The sequence below is a fragment of the Podarcis cretensis genome (assembly GCF_951804945.1).
Source record: "Podarcis cretensis genome assembly, chromosome: 5".
Taxonomy (NCBI): Eukaryota; Metazoa; Chordata; class Lepidosauria; order Squamata; family Lacertidae; genus Podarcis; species Podarcis cretensis.
The window spans coordinates 59,000,805-59,013,931 of record NC_137174.1 but is presented as its reverse complement, the minus strand read 5'-3'; the positions used below and the strand labels follow the sequence as shown (position 1 = coordinate 59,013,931).

At 46.7% G+C, this 13,127-nt stretch overlaps 1 protein-coding gene and 1 long non-coding RNA gene across 6 annotated transcripts in view; one reads left to right on the top strand and one right to left on the bottom strand.

Moving 5' to 3' along the window:
* Positions 1-12,105, top strand: part of LOC307216823 (prominin-1-A-like) — a 37,599-nt gene extending 25,494 nt beyond the window's left edge. For 4 of the 5 annotated variants that reach the window (XM_079977429.1, XM_079977432.1, XM_079977430.1 and 1 more), the window contains exons 18-25: positions 173-268; positions 466-519; positions 1,344-1,424; positions 1,864-1,932; positions 3,344-3,433; positions 3,886-3,998; positions 9,276-9,302; positions 9,867-12,105. In XM_079977429.1, coding sequence (XP_079833555.1) covers positions 173-268; positions 466-519; positions 1,344-1,424; positions 1,864-1,932; positions 3,344-3,433; positions 3,886-3,998; positions 9,276-9,302; positions 9,867-9,918 — 582 coding nt within the window. In that variant the 3' untranslated portion in view covers positions 9,919-12,105. Of the gene's footprint in view, positions 1-172; positions 269-465; positions 520-1,343; positions 1,425-1,863; positions 1,933-3,343; positions 3,434-3,885; positions 4,346-4,573; positions 5,179-9,275; positions 9,303-9,866 lie in introns of those variants that run through there. The other variant, XR_013839334.1, reaches the window with a different exon arrangement.
* The window catches only part of LOC307216861, a 330,476-nt gene that overhangs the window by 41,865 nt on the left and 275,484 nt on the right, over positions 1-13,127 (bottom strand). The gene's annotated exons all lie outside the window — the stretch shown is intronic.

Sequence of the window (13,127 nt, the reverse complement as noted above, 5' to 3'; positions counted from 1 at the left end):
ATCTTGACTAATAGGTAGGCTGGCCCTGATTTAACCCCAGATCCTCCCTGAAGATGGGAAATAATTGCATCCCACATTGTCTCCTGGAAATGTGCCCACTTGTATGTGTGAAAGCAGCAGAAAACCTATCAATATCTCTTCACAATGGTGGTGCTTATGAACGTATTTTCAGGCAATTAATGAGAAAGCTCGGAACGATTTTCAACTGGAGGCCAGAAGGCTGAGGAAGCTCCAGGATTGGGTCAATTACATGTTTCCTCCTCAGATGGTGAGTGCTGCTCTCCCCAAACACATTTACCTCCTTTTGGCCCAGACCAGGTGCCGTCTTGAACAAGGCCCCTTTGGATGGTTTTGATTCTTGGCCCTACCAGGCCATAAGATGGTTGATATCTGTCCCACCTTCTGTCAACTCATTCCATCCAGCTCAGTGGATGGTGCCCTCTGATGAGCTTTCTCTGTCCTCAGCACATCCTAAGAAGCAGCATTCGAAAACTACAGAAGTCTCTCCCTCAGATTCCGGTAAGCAGGACAGGGTTTGAGGAAGGAGTGATCTGGGAGGTGGGGCTTCGATGCCAGGCTTTCTGAAGGACACCCCATTAGATATTGGATGGGTGGGGAAGTACAACCTGCTGACAATCTTGCCAGGCCTCCTTTCATAACAATGTGAGAACTCAAGGTAAAGGTAAAGGTACCCCTGCCCGTACGGGCCAGTCTTGACAGACTCTGGGGTTGTGCGCCCATCTCACTTAAGAGGCCAGGGGCCAGCGCTGTCCGGAGACACTTCCGGGTCACGTGGCCAGCGTGACATCGCTGCTCTGGCGAGCCAGAGCCGCACACGGAAACGCCGTTTACCTTCCCGCTGGTAAGCGGTCCCTATTTATCTACTTGCACCTGGAGGTGCTTTCGAACTGCTAGGTTGGCAGGCGCTGGGACCGAGCAGCGGGAGCGCACCCCGCTGCAGGGATTCGAACCGCCGACCTTTCGATCGGCAAGTCCTAGGCGCTGAGGCTTTAACCCACAGCGCCACCTGCGTCCCTGAGAACTCAAGGTAACAGGTGCCAATTGGGAGATACAGAGATTTCCCTTGGCATTGACTCTGTAGGGGTGGGGTTTCAGAACCTGGAAGACTGTGGGAGATTGACAGAGTTGGTAGGAATCCCAAAGATGGACATAGGAGGTGTTAATGGGGCACTGGCAGAACTATGCTTGTGTGCGTTCGGGGTCTGTATGGTGCTGGGTATGAAATGCTAAGCACCTGAGATCTGTATGGAAAGTGGTGGTGAGGGCAGCCCATGAGACTGGCTCTGCCAGGGAGTGAACCTGACAGTACTGTGTCCTGCCAGGGTACAGCGAACGCCACGTTGTCAAAAATAGAAGACGCTCAGATATTTATGAAGTGGCAGGCGCAGGACGTTGTCAAAAACGTGAGTCTTCTTATCATTCAACCTATTTCCTGGTGGGGGTACACAGAGGGCATCATTAAGACTGGATTTGTGCATCGCCACATAATGTAACATGGAGGCTCAACCCCAGAAGTCCTATAGGCCTCTAACTATGACATTAGACATGCTAGTGAACAACTCTGGGAAATGGGAATACAGGAAATGCAGTGGAGAGGAGGACAAGCGAAAGCTAGTGCTCCCAAGATAGGGACATGTGACACCCCAGCTGACTGTGCATTGATTAGCCGTATTACCTTTTCCTGCACCCCATACGACAGCCCAATTTCCCTTCCTATTCTTTGAACCATTAATGGAGCTTGGATAGGGGATTGGAGCCCCATAACTGAACCCCTTTCCTTGTTTGGAAGCTGTTGTCCTATCCTCTAACTTGCACCCACCCATCTTACCTTCTTACATCTAGGAGACTTCAGCTTTCGTGAAAACTCTGCTGGGTTTATTTGAATCATATATAGACTGGGCAAAGAGTACCGTAAGTAATGCCAACTGCTGTTGATGGAGATTGGGCTTAATCCTGAATGATGACAAGGTGGGAGCCTGGTTGTCCTTGCTTGTATACTTCTGCTATACTCGCATCCAGGCTGGATGCTTGCCTGTGGCTATGCATACCCAAGCCAGTCAACCATGAATTTACTGGACCTTTTAGCCATAGTTTATTTATTATTTACTGGTTTAAAAGATTTATAAACTGCTTAATCAAAGCACTCTCCAGAGATGGTGTGCATAACAAAGTGGTAGTTAAAACGCAGATGAAATCTGCAAAGCAATAAAAAAAAAAGTATATATAAAACACACTGCATTTTTCCATCTATAAGATGCCCCCATGCATAAGATGCCCCCTATTTTTGAGGACTCAGATTTAAGAAACTGGGGGGAGATGGCCCCAAGACGCCCCCTAATTTTTGACATTCTTTTTAAGGAAAAAACCCTAGTCTTATACATGGAAAAATACGGTAATTAAAACACTGATTAAGTCAGTAAAACTTTAAGAACAAATATGATTAACTAAATTCTATGTCTGGGTAAGTTTGCAGTAGACGTCTAAAATGATATGGGGCAGGGAACCTTTTCTGCCAGGCGGGCCAGAATTTTATTTCCAAATCTTTGACAGGTTACTTTTGGCAGGTGGACGGAGTTTTGACACCAGGTGATACTGCAGTTTGAAACCTCAGTTGTCCCCATGCCCTCCTGCCTGAACTTCTGAAAACTGTCAGGAGCACTTTTGCAAAGGGCTTTCAATAGCCACACACTCCTTTTTGAATGTCCAGTTTTTGGAGGTTCAAACAGCAACACCTGGTCCTCCATTTTGGCAAGATGCCCATGCAACCCCACTCATGAAACAGGAAGGAGGAATCCTGCTGAACTTATGGCAGCCGATGAGCGAGGGTTAATTTCTCCTGGCTTGGCTGCACCTGCCTGTTTCCTACAAGTGTGAGCAGCCAATGTAACACTGAATCCCATCATCCTGCCCATCAGCAGCCAGTGCAGATATCTGAGGGCAACTCCGATATGCTGACAGAACCTCACTCCTGGCAGCAGTCGTGCTGAAGCATTCTGTAGCTAACTGCACTTTCCCGATCTGCCACTTGCATTCACATGCCAGTCTTACAGCCTCATGCACAGGTGGCCCTGGAGGCATATGTAAGCAAAATCAAGTTGATCTCATGGAAAGTGTACTGCCGTTGCCCATCTTACTTCTAGGGTGCAAGCACAGCATGAAGTTATAAGGCTGGCAATGCCAGGACAATTCCTACCATGTGCTTAGCTGAACTGGCAACATTTATGATGACATCACAATGAAGGTGTTTGGCCAGGAAAGGAGTGTAGGGCTCGGGATTTTTCCTGTGGTGGTCATGATGTTTCCTTGTCTTCTTTGCTGGCAGATCAAAGAGCAAGTGGGCCGCTGTGGCCCTGCAGCCTGGGCACTGGATAGTGTGAATACCGTGGTCTGCAGCTGCGTTGTCAATTCATTGGTGAGGCAGTCAACATGAGGGATGAGCTGGGGTGTGGGAATGAGCCAGCATGGATAAGGGACAGCAGGGTGGCAGTCCGTAGGTTGAGAGATGGCGACTGCAGCCCAGGATGTAGGAGTAACTGGTAGGTGGTGGGGCCACAGAAATTGTAACTACCTTAGGCAGAGGCTGTGCTGTGGCTCTGGGAATCTTGCTTGGGGTGGGGCATGGAAAGAAGCTGGGGAGACATCTGCACGTGGGACAGATCCCTGTGCTCTTGAACGGGCACAAGGCTGGGGAAAGTGTATGTGTGTATGTGAAGGGAGCTCTAGGGAAACGTTGGGGAAATAGATGGAAAAGACCCAGGTAGGCTGTAGGTGAGGCTTACCTTGCATGAGCTCAAGCAGGGTGGGAGTTAAGTGGAGAGAGACAGCAGGAGTACTGACAGCTGCCTTCCCCTCTTCTCCCCCTAGAACGCCTTCTGGTTCAGTCTAGGCTGGTGCACCGTCTTTCTGCTGCCAAGCATCATCTTGGCTGTGCGGCTTGCCAAGTTTTACCGCAGAATGCACATGGATGACGTCTACACGTGAGGATGGGTCATACTTTTGCCTGTCACCCTGCCTATGACCATGGATCAGATGTTTTACTTCTCCCCCCCTCCCACTCCCAGTACTGTTCACTCATTATAGGCTTGGACACCCCTTAAGCCCTCTACCTTTCAGTTGGTTCCACTACCTAGAAGTGCAAGTCCAGGTGTAGGGCTGCTCCCGTGGTATTCTTGTAAACCAACCATCCCTCTTGTGAAAGTGTCTGCTTTTAAGATACTGATGGAAAAGTGGGTTCTCCAGGGGAAGCCTCTAGGAGAAAGTGCTAACTGCCTTCCCTAGTAAATGAAAAAGGGAATGTTTTGACTTCCCACTTGCTTATACAGTGGTACCTCGGGTTACATACGCTTCAGGTTACAAGCTCTGCTAACCCAGAAATAGTACCTCGGGTTAAGAACTTTGCTTCAGGATGAGAACAGAAATCGCGTGGCGGTGGCGCAGCGGCAGCGGGAGGCCCCATTAGCTAAAGTGGTGCTTCAGGTTAAGAACAGTTTCAGGTTAAGAACGGACCTCCGGAATGAATTAAGTTCTTAACCCGAGGTACCACTGTACTCAGAAACAGCTTTCAACCTTTCTGGCAAAACATGGTCCTGTGGAGGCCACACCCATGCTGTGTTATCTAGGTTTGTTGTCGTTGTTAGCATCCATCCGTCTTGAGAGACAATGGAGTGTGCCTCCGTGGGTGAAGTCAAACTGCTGTGATAGGGACATTGAGGTGACCTTTCCAGGGCACAAGCCTGGGCAGTGTGAAGCAATAACAAAAAATCCCCATGGCCCTGGGCATGAACTAGAGTAGAGCCATGACAAGGTCAAGAAACAATTGCTCACATGACCAGGGAAGATTATTGCTATTAAGGCAGCATTTCAGAGGGCGCATAATTCTAACCTTACGGCTAAACTTCTTTGCACCCACTTTGGCTGTGCAATGCCAGAAGTGGACCTAGAGAACACATGTAAGAAGCCTTACTATATAAAGGAGCTATGCTAGCTAGTGCTTAGGTGCATTGAGCTTGGTCGATGGACATGGGTTTTTCTGTCGTTCAACAGGCACCCAGGATTGGCAGCACTGCTGAAAGGTGCATTGTCCTGCCATCTGGTTCCAGTATAAGCAGTTGGGGGTTATAGTGCTCTTCTTTTTTAATTCCCTGCCCACATTAGGGTTGAGGGTGTTATTCTAAAGCAGCAATGCAGCAGCAAGCAAAGGCTATAGCAGCCAAGTCAGCTGCTTGTGGCTGCAAAGCCAAACAGGATGTGTGTGACTGTTGCCATGGAAACAAAGGGGCAGTCCATTCTGTACTGAGCACCGGATGTTAGCTCAGTGTGTGTGTCATATGACCTGTACAGGATGTACATGGGTGGAGTTTGAGTTTCTCTCTGATTGTTGAACAGAGCAGACATGTTTTCTCTGTACTGAACTGCTGACAGGAATAAAGACAATGTAGATACATTTCTGTCTGAGTCTGATTCCCCTCCCTGGGGATATGCTGGAGAGCAGGGAGGAGGAGAGCAGTTGGTGTGTTTTTCTCACAGCCTGAGGAAAATCGCCGGAACGGACCTCGTGTGTTTTTCCTACCGGGAGTCGCCGGAGGGAGGTCAAAAGAATTCAGCCGGTGCCTGGAGAGATAGGCACATACCTCTGACCGGCCCTGAATTCTGACATTGGTAGCAGTTGACGGTTGCTACGATCCATGGGAGTCTGCATCAAGGAGACTGTATTCATCCCTCTCCATGGAAGTCTGAGATGGAAGCTGATTCTCTGCAGCCAGAAGCTGACCAGAAGAAGCTGAAAGCCAAGCTACGGAGCCCAGGTATGAGATTTTCGGGCTTAAGAGTGTGAATGCAGATGGATTAATTCTCTGCTTCATGGGAGCAACGTTTGGGAAAAACAGCTCCGAGAGAGAAGAGTCTGCATTCCAAACATTCCTGTGGTTTTTCCTGTCCAAGGAAAGGAATGTGGTTGCTTAGCAACGCAGGCCAGTTTCAAGATAAGGGCTGGAAGTCGTGTTTTGACTAGGCCTTGCAAAGGAACTGTTGGAAAGGGACTTTCCAAGCGGCCAGTGTTATAGCTGCCAGGTGCACAGAGTGTAAACAAGCCAGCTATTGGATTTTAGAGGCTTGTGTTTGAGAGTCAATGCAAGGACTCAAAATGGATGCCAAGAAGGGGGAAGGCCTGCCTTCTCCACCCCTTTTGACCAGTGACAATTATGCATCTTGGTCTATTAAGATGAAGGCCTTGCTGCAGAATCAGAGACTGTTTGGGGTGATTGAGAACCCCATCCCTGCAGCACCAACGCCTGTTTGGGAGTCACAGGATATGAAGGCCAGAACTGCTATAATTCTGTGCGTGTCAGACTCTCAGCTTATTCATATACAAAGTTTAGAACACGCGAAAGATGTTTGGGACACGCTGAGAAGGACACATCAGAGAGATGCAGGTTCTTCAGCGTTGCTGTATTTTGAAAAGCTGACTAACCTGAGGCTTGCGCCTGATGGAGATGTTCAAGCGCACCTGACGGAAATGAAATTTCTGCGTCAGCAGATGGTGGAACGCAATTTCCGTCTGCAGGAGGAAGTGTTTTGCTTCATGGTGATAAACAGCCTGAATCGGACTTACAAAACCGTTGCCAGTCAGCTGGGGTCTCTCCCAGCGCAAGATCTAACGTCGGACAGGGTCTTTGCCGTGGTCCTGAACGAACATGACAGACTTGCCGCCCTGGAAGTCAAGGACAGGGGGAGGGAAGAACGGAGTTCTAACACCCCCACTGCTGTAGCTACTGGAGGAGACGCCGTAGCTTTGAACGTTGTCCGATGCCACAATTGTGGACAGACTGGGCGTCTTCAGCGGAACTGCAGGAAGCCACGTCAGAACAAAGGAGCCAAGGGAAGCTCCACGAAGTCTGAGGCGTCAGGCAGAAGTCATGCCAAGTCACAGGCGAAGCCTGCAAAGGCTTTGATGTCCCTAAAAGCCACACCACAAGTGGGGAATTCCTTCATTTTAGACACGGGAGCGACGGTTCACATGACCCATCGCAGGGATTTGTTTTCGTCGTTTAAGAAGCAAAGCTTCGTTGTACAACAAGCCAACGGTCAAGAACTGGAAGCCACCGGAATTGGGACTGTGTATCTTAAAAGTCTGAACTTGACTATAAACAATGTTTATTTGGTTCCAGAGTTGAAGTACAATCTGCTCAGCGTTTCGCAGATTGCCAAGAAGGGACTAAAACTGTCCTATGATGATCAACACTGCGAGATCTACAAAGATGGAGAGTTGTATCTTTCTGCCAAAGAGAAAGATGGACTGTATTTGTTGACTTTTGATCAAAGTGATTACATGGAATGTAATTCTTGTGATTCTAACATGATTTCTTTTGCAGGTGTAGCTGAGAAGAACGCCAAGCAGGTCACCTCGAGGGTCGACAAGGCATTTCAGCGGGTGTATGCTGATGTGATTGGTCCTTTAGCACCATCTAGAGGCAATGCAAAGTATTACCTAATATGTGTTGATTCTTTCACAGGTTTTGTCTGGATTTATCTTTTGGAGAGACCGAAAGAAGCCTTAGAAAGGTTTAAAGAGTTTTGTGACAAAGTTAAAAATATGCATGATGCTGACATAGATTGTCTTTGCACAGATGAGAAGCCAATTTTTCTCTTACAGGATTTCCAGAGGTTCCTGAAGAAGAAAGGGATAAGACACAAAATTGCAGCTTCCGAAGAAGCTTGGAACAGATGTGTCTGTATTAGGGTGAACAAAGAATTGCAAAAGGGAATGGAAGCGCAATTGCTTAGTTCACATCTGCCACTTGAGTACTGGGCTGAGTCACTAATGTCTTTTTGTTACACGTGGTTGAGAAAGGTTTCAAAAGACCTAGGATGTTCTCCTTTTGAGAAACTGTTCCACAGAAAACCTTCTGTTGCCCATTTCAAGGTTTTTGGGTCTCATGTGAGAACAGAAGCTCCGGGTGGAGTAAAGAATGCCAGAGGCATTTTTGTGGGTTATGAAAAGGGTCTCTACAGAGTAATTTTGTCTGAATCTGGTCAGGTGATTCTCACAAAATTCCTAGAGAGTGCTCCTGAACAGGAGCGAGTGATTGTTCACACATTTCCCACAGGTGATGATGATGATTCTGATGATGATGATGATGAGTTTGATCTTATTGAGTTCAGTAGTACTGATGATGACAGCGATAGCTCAGACAGCTCAGTTGTCACAGTCATTGAGAAGAAATCTCACACAATGACTAGACCCTCAGAAGAGGAGGATGAACCACTGATTAAGCTTAGTACTGGTTCTTCAGAGAGTTCAGAGGCTCAACCAGAAAGCAAGGGAGAGCAGCACCTCTTACGTAGGTCTGAGAGAGCAACGAAGGGTGTACCACCCAAAAGGTATTCAAAAGAGTTTGCCAACCAAGCTATTGCATATGTTGCTGTTGTAAACGACCAAGGTCAAATTGAAGCTGTGTCTGAGTCAGAGACAAAGGCACAACAGAGAGTTGCTAACCAAGGTAATGCAGATGCACTCATTCCTTGGAAGTCACACAACCAGAGAGGTACATTGGTAAAACCAGTGGCGGGTAGTTCCAAGGGTGGAACTGAAACAACAGGGGAGTGTTATGAGTATAACAACTGTTTGTTTTCTTCTCTGGATGACGCTTTGCTCGCAGCACGCATTGATACTTTAGGGGGAGTATGTTATTCTAAAGCAGCAATGCAGCAGCAAGCAAAGGCTATAGCAGCCAAGTCAGCTGCTTGTGGCTGCAAAGCCAAACAGGATGTGTGTGACTGTTGCCATGGAAACAAAGGGGCAGTCCATTCTGTACTGAGCACCGGATGTTAGCTCAGTGTGTGTGTCATATGACCTGTACAGGATGTACATGGGTGGAGTTTGAGTTTCTCTCTGATTGTTGAACAGAGCAGACATGTTTTCTCTGTACTGAACTGCTGACAGGAATAAAGACAATGTAGATACATTTCTGTCTGAGTCTGATTCCCCTCCCTGGGGATATGCTGGAGAGCAGGGAGGAGGAGAGCAGTTGGTGTGTTTTTCTCACAGCCTGAGGAAAATCGCCGGAACGGACCTCGTGTGTTTTTCCTACCGGGAGTCGCCGGAGGGAGGTCAAAAGAATTCAGCCGGTGCCTGGAGAGATAGGCACATACCTCTGACCGGCCCTGAATTCTGACAGAGGGAGCTTAGCATGCATCCTGGAAAGCCTTTGAGAAAGCTGTCATATATCCCATTGACATTCTCTTTCTTTTACTAGGGACGGTGCCATGGAAAACATGGAACTGTAAGTATCTTTTCCTACCTCCTATGTTTGGCGTGGAACTCAAAAGAAAGCCGCCCTAGATGTAGGAAATGACCATGCAATTTAAGTAATGGGAAGGAGGTCCAGTACTGGAGAAGGGTGCTGAACAAGACCGCTTTGGGAAAGGAGCTCTGCCAATTCAAAATATGAAGCTCTCTTGCTTTGGTGTTGGTGGCTGAGACATTTCATGCTCTGCAGGGTATGCTTTTGGTCTTCTTTGGCCCCAGCTGCACAGAGGCAGTCCCTGGGGTGCTGCTAAGAGGAAGTGTGGCTGGCATTGTGCACAGAACCCACCAAATCCTAACTGGGCATAAACTGAATCTTAGCTGCAGGAAATGCTTTTACAGTGGGTGGGGGCTAGGGAAGTATTCATCCCCACTTCCACTACAGGCCAATAAGACTGATATAGACCAGAGAGATTTCTCCAAGCGTCATTAGTTTTTTTTTAAAAAAAAATCCTTATCAGAAACCCCTTTCTGCTTTATGCCCTGCCCAAACACCCAGCCTCAAGCTTAGAGCGCTCTTTCTACTTTTCTCCCTTTGCAGATCAAGGCCACCACATATGTTCAAAATGCCCCGAGCAGAGCTGAGGAACTAGCAGTTACCTTGCCAATTACCTTGCCACCTATAGTTCTTGAGCAACACTGAGGATGACACATGAATGTCTGCAGAACTGCTTTGCTTCTCTTCCCAATGTGGAGCATAAGGATCACCACTCAGAAGCAAATTCTCCCTGGCCAAGTTGGCTTATCCTGCGAATGACACCATTAGGGGTAGCTGCAAGACATGTTACACAAGAGCAGGCCTAGCTGTGTTCTCAATACATAGCCCTACGTGTGTGTGTGTGTGTGTGTATGTTTTGTGTGTTTCTACTTTAAAGACTAGGCTTGCAGTCTCTGCACTATGACATTTCTGCAAAGCCACGATCCTTCCATTGGGACTGTAGCTCCTTATGCCACACTGCAGCATGTATAAGTATTCTGGAGAGCCTGCCTCTTTTTTGAACACCAGTGCCTTACACAGTTATATGCCATTGAATTATCCTGCTGGCTTGGGTTGATGGCTGACTGTGCTTGCTTTCTCTCCATAATAATGATGGTGGCTCCAGCGAATGCAATTAATCCACCCAGAAGCAGCAAAACTCTCCCTGTCCCCATCTCTACTTGGGGTTGAGGAATGCCGCCTGATGCAGCTGAATCCAGGATTTTGTGTGACACAGCTAAAATGACTGGCTGGGGAAGCGTTTTGGCAATTCAATTATGGGCATTACAAGAAGCCTCATGCTGAGCAACATGACAATCCTCCAGCAAGGAAGTGGGAGCTGACTTCAGTTTTATTGGGACTGCTTTTTTAAAAACTCTCTATGGTTTTCTACTGTGTGTTTAAATTTACAAAGCAAAATCGTGTGCTCTAAATCTCTTAATAATGAAGGTATAACTGAATTGTGTACAATGCATTGACAATGCACTCTTATTTAAAAATGCTAAATGGTGCCTTGCTGTCTCAGGGCAATTTCTACCTATCCTTTACAACAGGGGTGAGGATCTTGTGGCCTTCCAGATGTTGTCTTGACTCCAGCTCCCATTAGCCCTAGCAATCATGGCAAATGATAAGGACTTATGGAAGTTGTAGTCCAGCAACATCTGGAGGGCCATACATTCTCCATTCCTGCTCAACAAGAATCCCAGCAACCAGCAAGTGCTAGGTGGTCCCACCTTCTCCCCATCCCTACTCTAGACTGGAAAGAAAGGAGCAAGTACTGTATAGCAAAAGGAGCCTTAGCTAAAAGAAACTACCACCAAACAACGCATACTGTATGGTTCTGCTAATCCACATGTGCAGAAAGCACATGTTGCCTTAGGCCACTCGTCAGCAACCTGTCCTCCAGATGTTTCAGATGGTGATTTCCCAAGGCAGTACCATTGCTGAGGCCGATGGGAAATGCAGTCCTAAACATCTGAAAACCACCAAGTTGGCAAAGGCTGGTCTAAGTTGGTGGCTAGAACACTTTTCACATTTCATGTCGTCCCTTGCTATCTCAGGACGTGCATTTGTATGTTCCCCTTTCGTATGAACTTCTTCTACCCCCCTCCTTGATTTGCAGTCTTTGGCATTTTATATTTTCCCAAAACAATGAATTTATACAAATGCATCGTGCCAAAAAAAGTAGGTCTCACTGCGGACCGAAAACTCTAGTAGAACTGGGAATGGCCTCAGCCTAACTTTCATGCCTTCAATCTAAACTGAGGGTGGAATTCAGTATAGCACTAAGGCGAACTTCTGTCTGTGGAAGGATTTTTCCTTGTGCAACAGAGTGTTCTCCCAACTAAATCTGTTTTAGGGGTTCCCCCAATCCTTGGGAGAAAATTTGGGGGTGGTGCAGGACATGCACAGGGATGGGGGGGAAGTCCTGTTTGTGCAAGCGGAGACTGTTCTGCTTGTGAAATAATTTAGTTGAGCATTGCCCGTGTGGTAGTAAAGCTTGTCTCTCTTTAATGGGTTACAAGCTTTCAATAAGAAATCCAAGAAGTAATCAGAAACAGCATGTGCCAGATTCCAAGATACATTGTACTACCTCCTTTAACAACCACCAGTGGGTTGTACATTCCACCAGAAATGCTGGTCTAAATGTACGTAGAATGTTTATTGCCAAGGTTAGGAGTCTAGGTAGGCTGTATGCTTTTAAAATTTGGTCTCTGTTATTGTAGTGATGTATTTTCCCAGGTGGAAAGAAGCCTCCCACGCACCCCATTCCTGTTTCTAATAAATTTCAATTTGGATTCCTGCTGTGGGTAGATAAGCATTATTTACACACTTGGCTTCAGTGGCAGCTCCTTGAAAGTGGCGCGTTGATCTTGCTGCATTTGGGCTGCTGTCTGAGAACTTAATCAGGGTTCTGAGGCTGAACAAATTCCCTAGTTAATGAGAAGAGTTCTTCCTGATGATGCATTTTTATTCAGTATTTTTAAAGATTGGTACAGAATTACTGTATGAGATCCAGCTGCCTTTTCAGTACGTGTGTTATAGGGAGTCTGCAGCATTTTTGTTGCTGGGAAAATGCAATCTCCTCCAAATTGCTAACGTATCACTGGCTATACTTGCTATTAAGAATGGGTAAATGCAATCTCCTCCAAATTGCTAGCATATCACTGGCTATACTTGCTATTAAGAACAATGTGGTTATGCGGTCACATCAGGCATATAGTGGCTATATCCTACAGCATCACCGATAAGAGCAGATAGTCCAAATGTCATTTTGTAAACTGTAGGAGGCACTGTATGCCCACTATACTTGATCAGTGAGGGAGGTTTCAAAGCCCTATTAAAGCTAATAAAAGCCAGCTTCTTATTGGCAGCTGTAGCCTCCCTAAACAACACCTACTCTTTAGTACTGCCCTGCACCACCAAAATACTATAACCCTTCCAACACCATTCTATTTAGTATCCATTTCAGTTCTGAGTCTTTTATAACCTCTCATATGGGTCTTCATCTCCTACCTTAAAAACAAACTGGTGTGGCAGTTCCCAATTCATTAGTGCTATCCTTTAATTCCAATACCAAGGGGCAAGGTATTATGCTATTACTGCTGGATCAAGATATAGCAGCACAGATGTTCAGCAGGATATTTTTAACCATCTGGGAAAAAGACTACATTGCAACAGAACTTTTACAACCCTCTCAGAAAATGTGGTAGGTGAATTCTGTGGTGTAAGACAAAAGCCTAGCTGGACAAATTTTATAAAAAAACAAATAAGAGAGAGAGAGATGAGGGTACACTACTGTGTAGCAGCCATACAAGCTTGAGG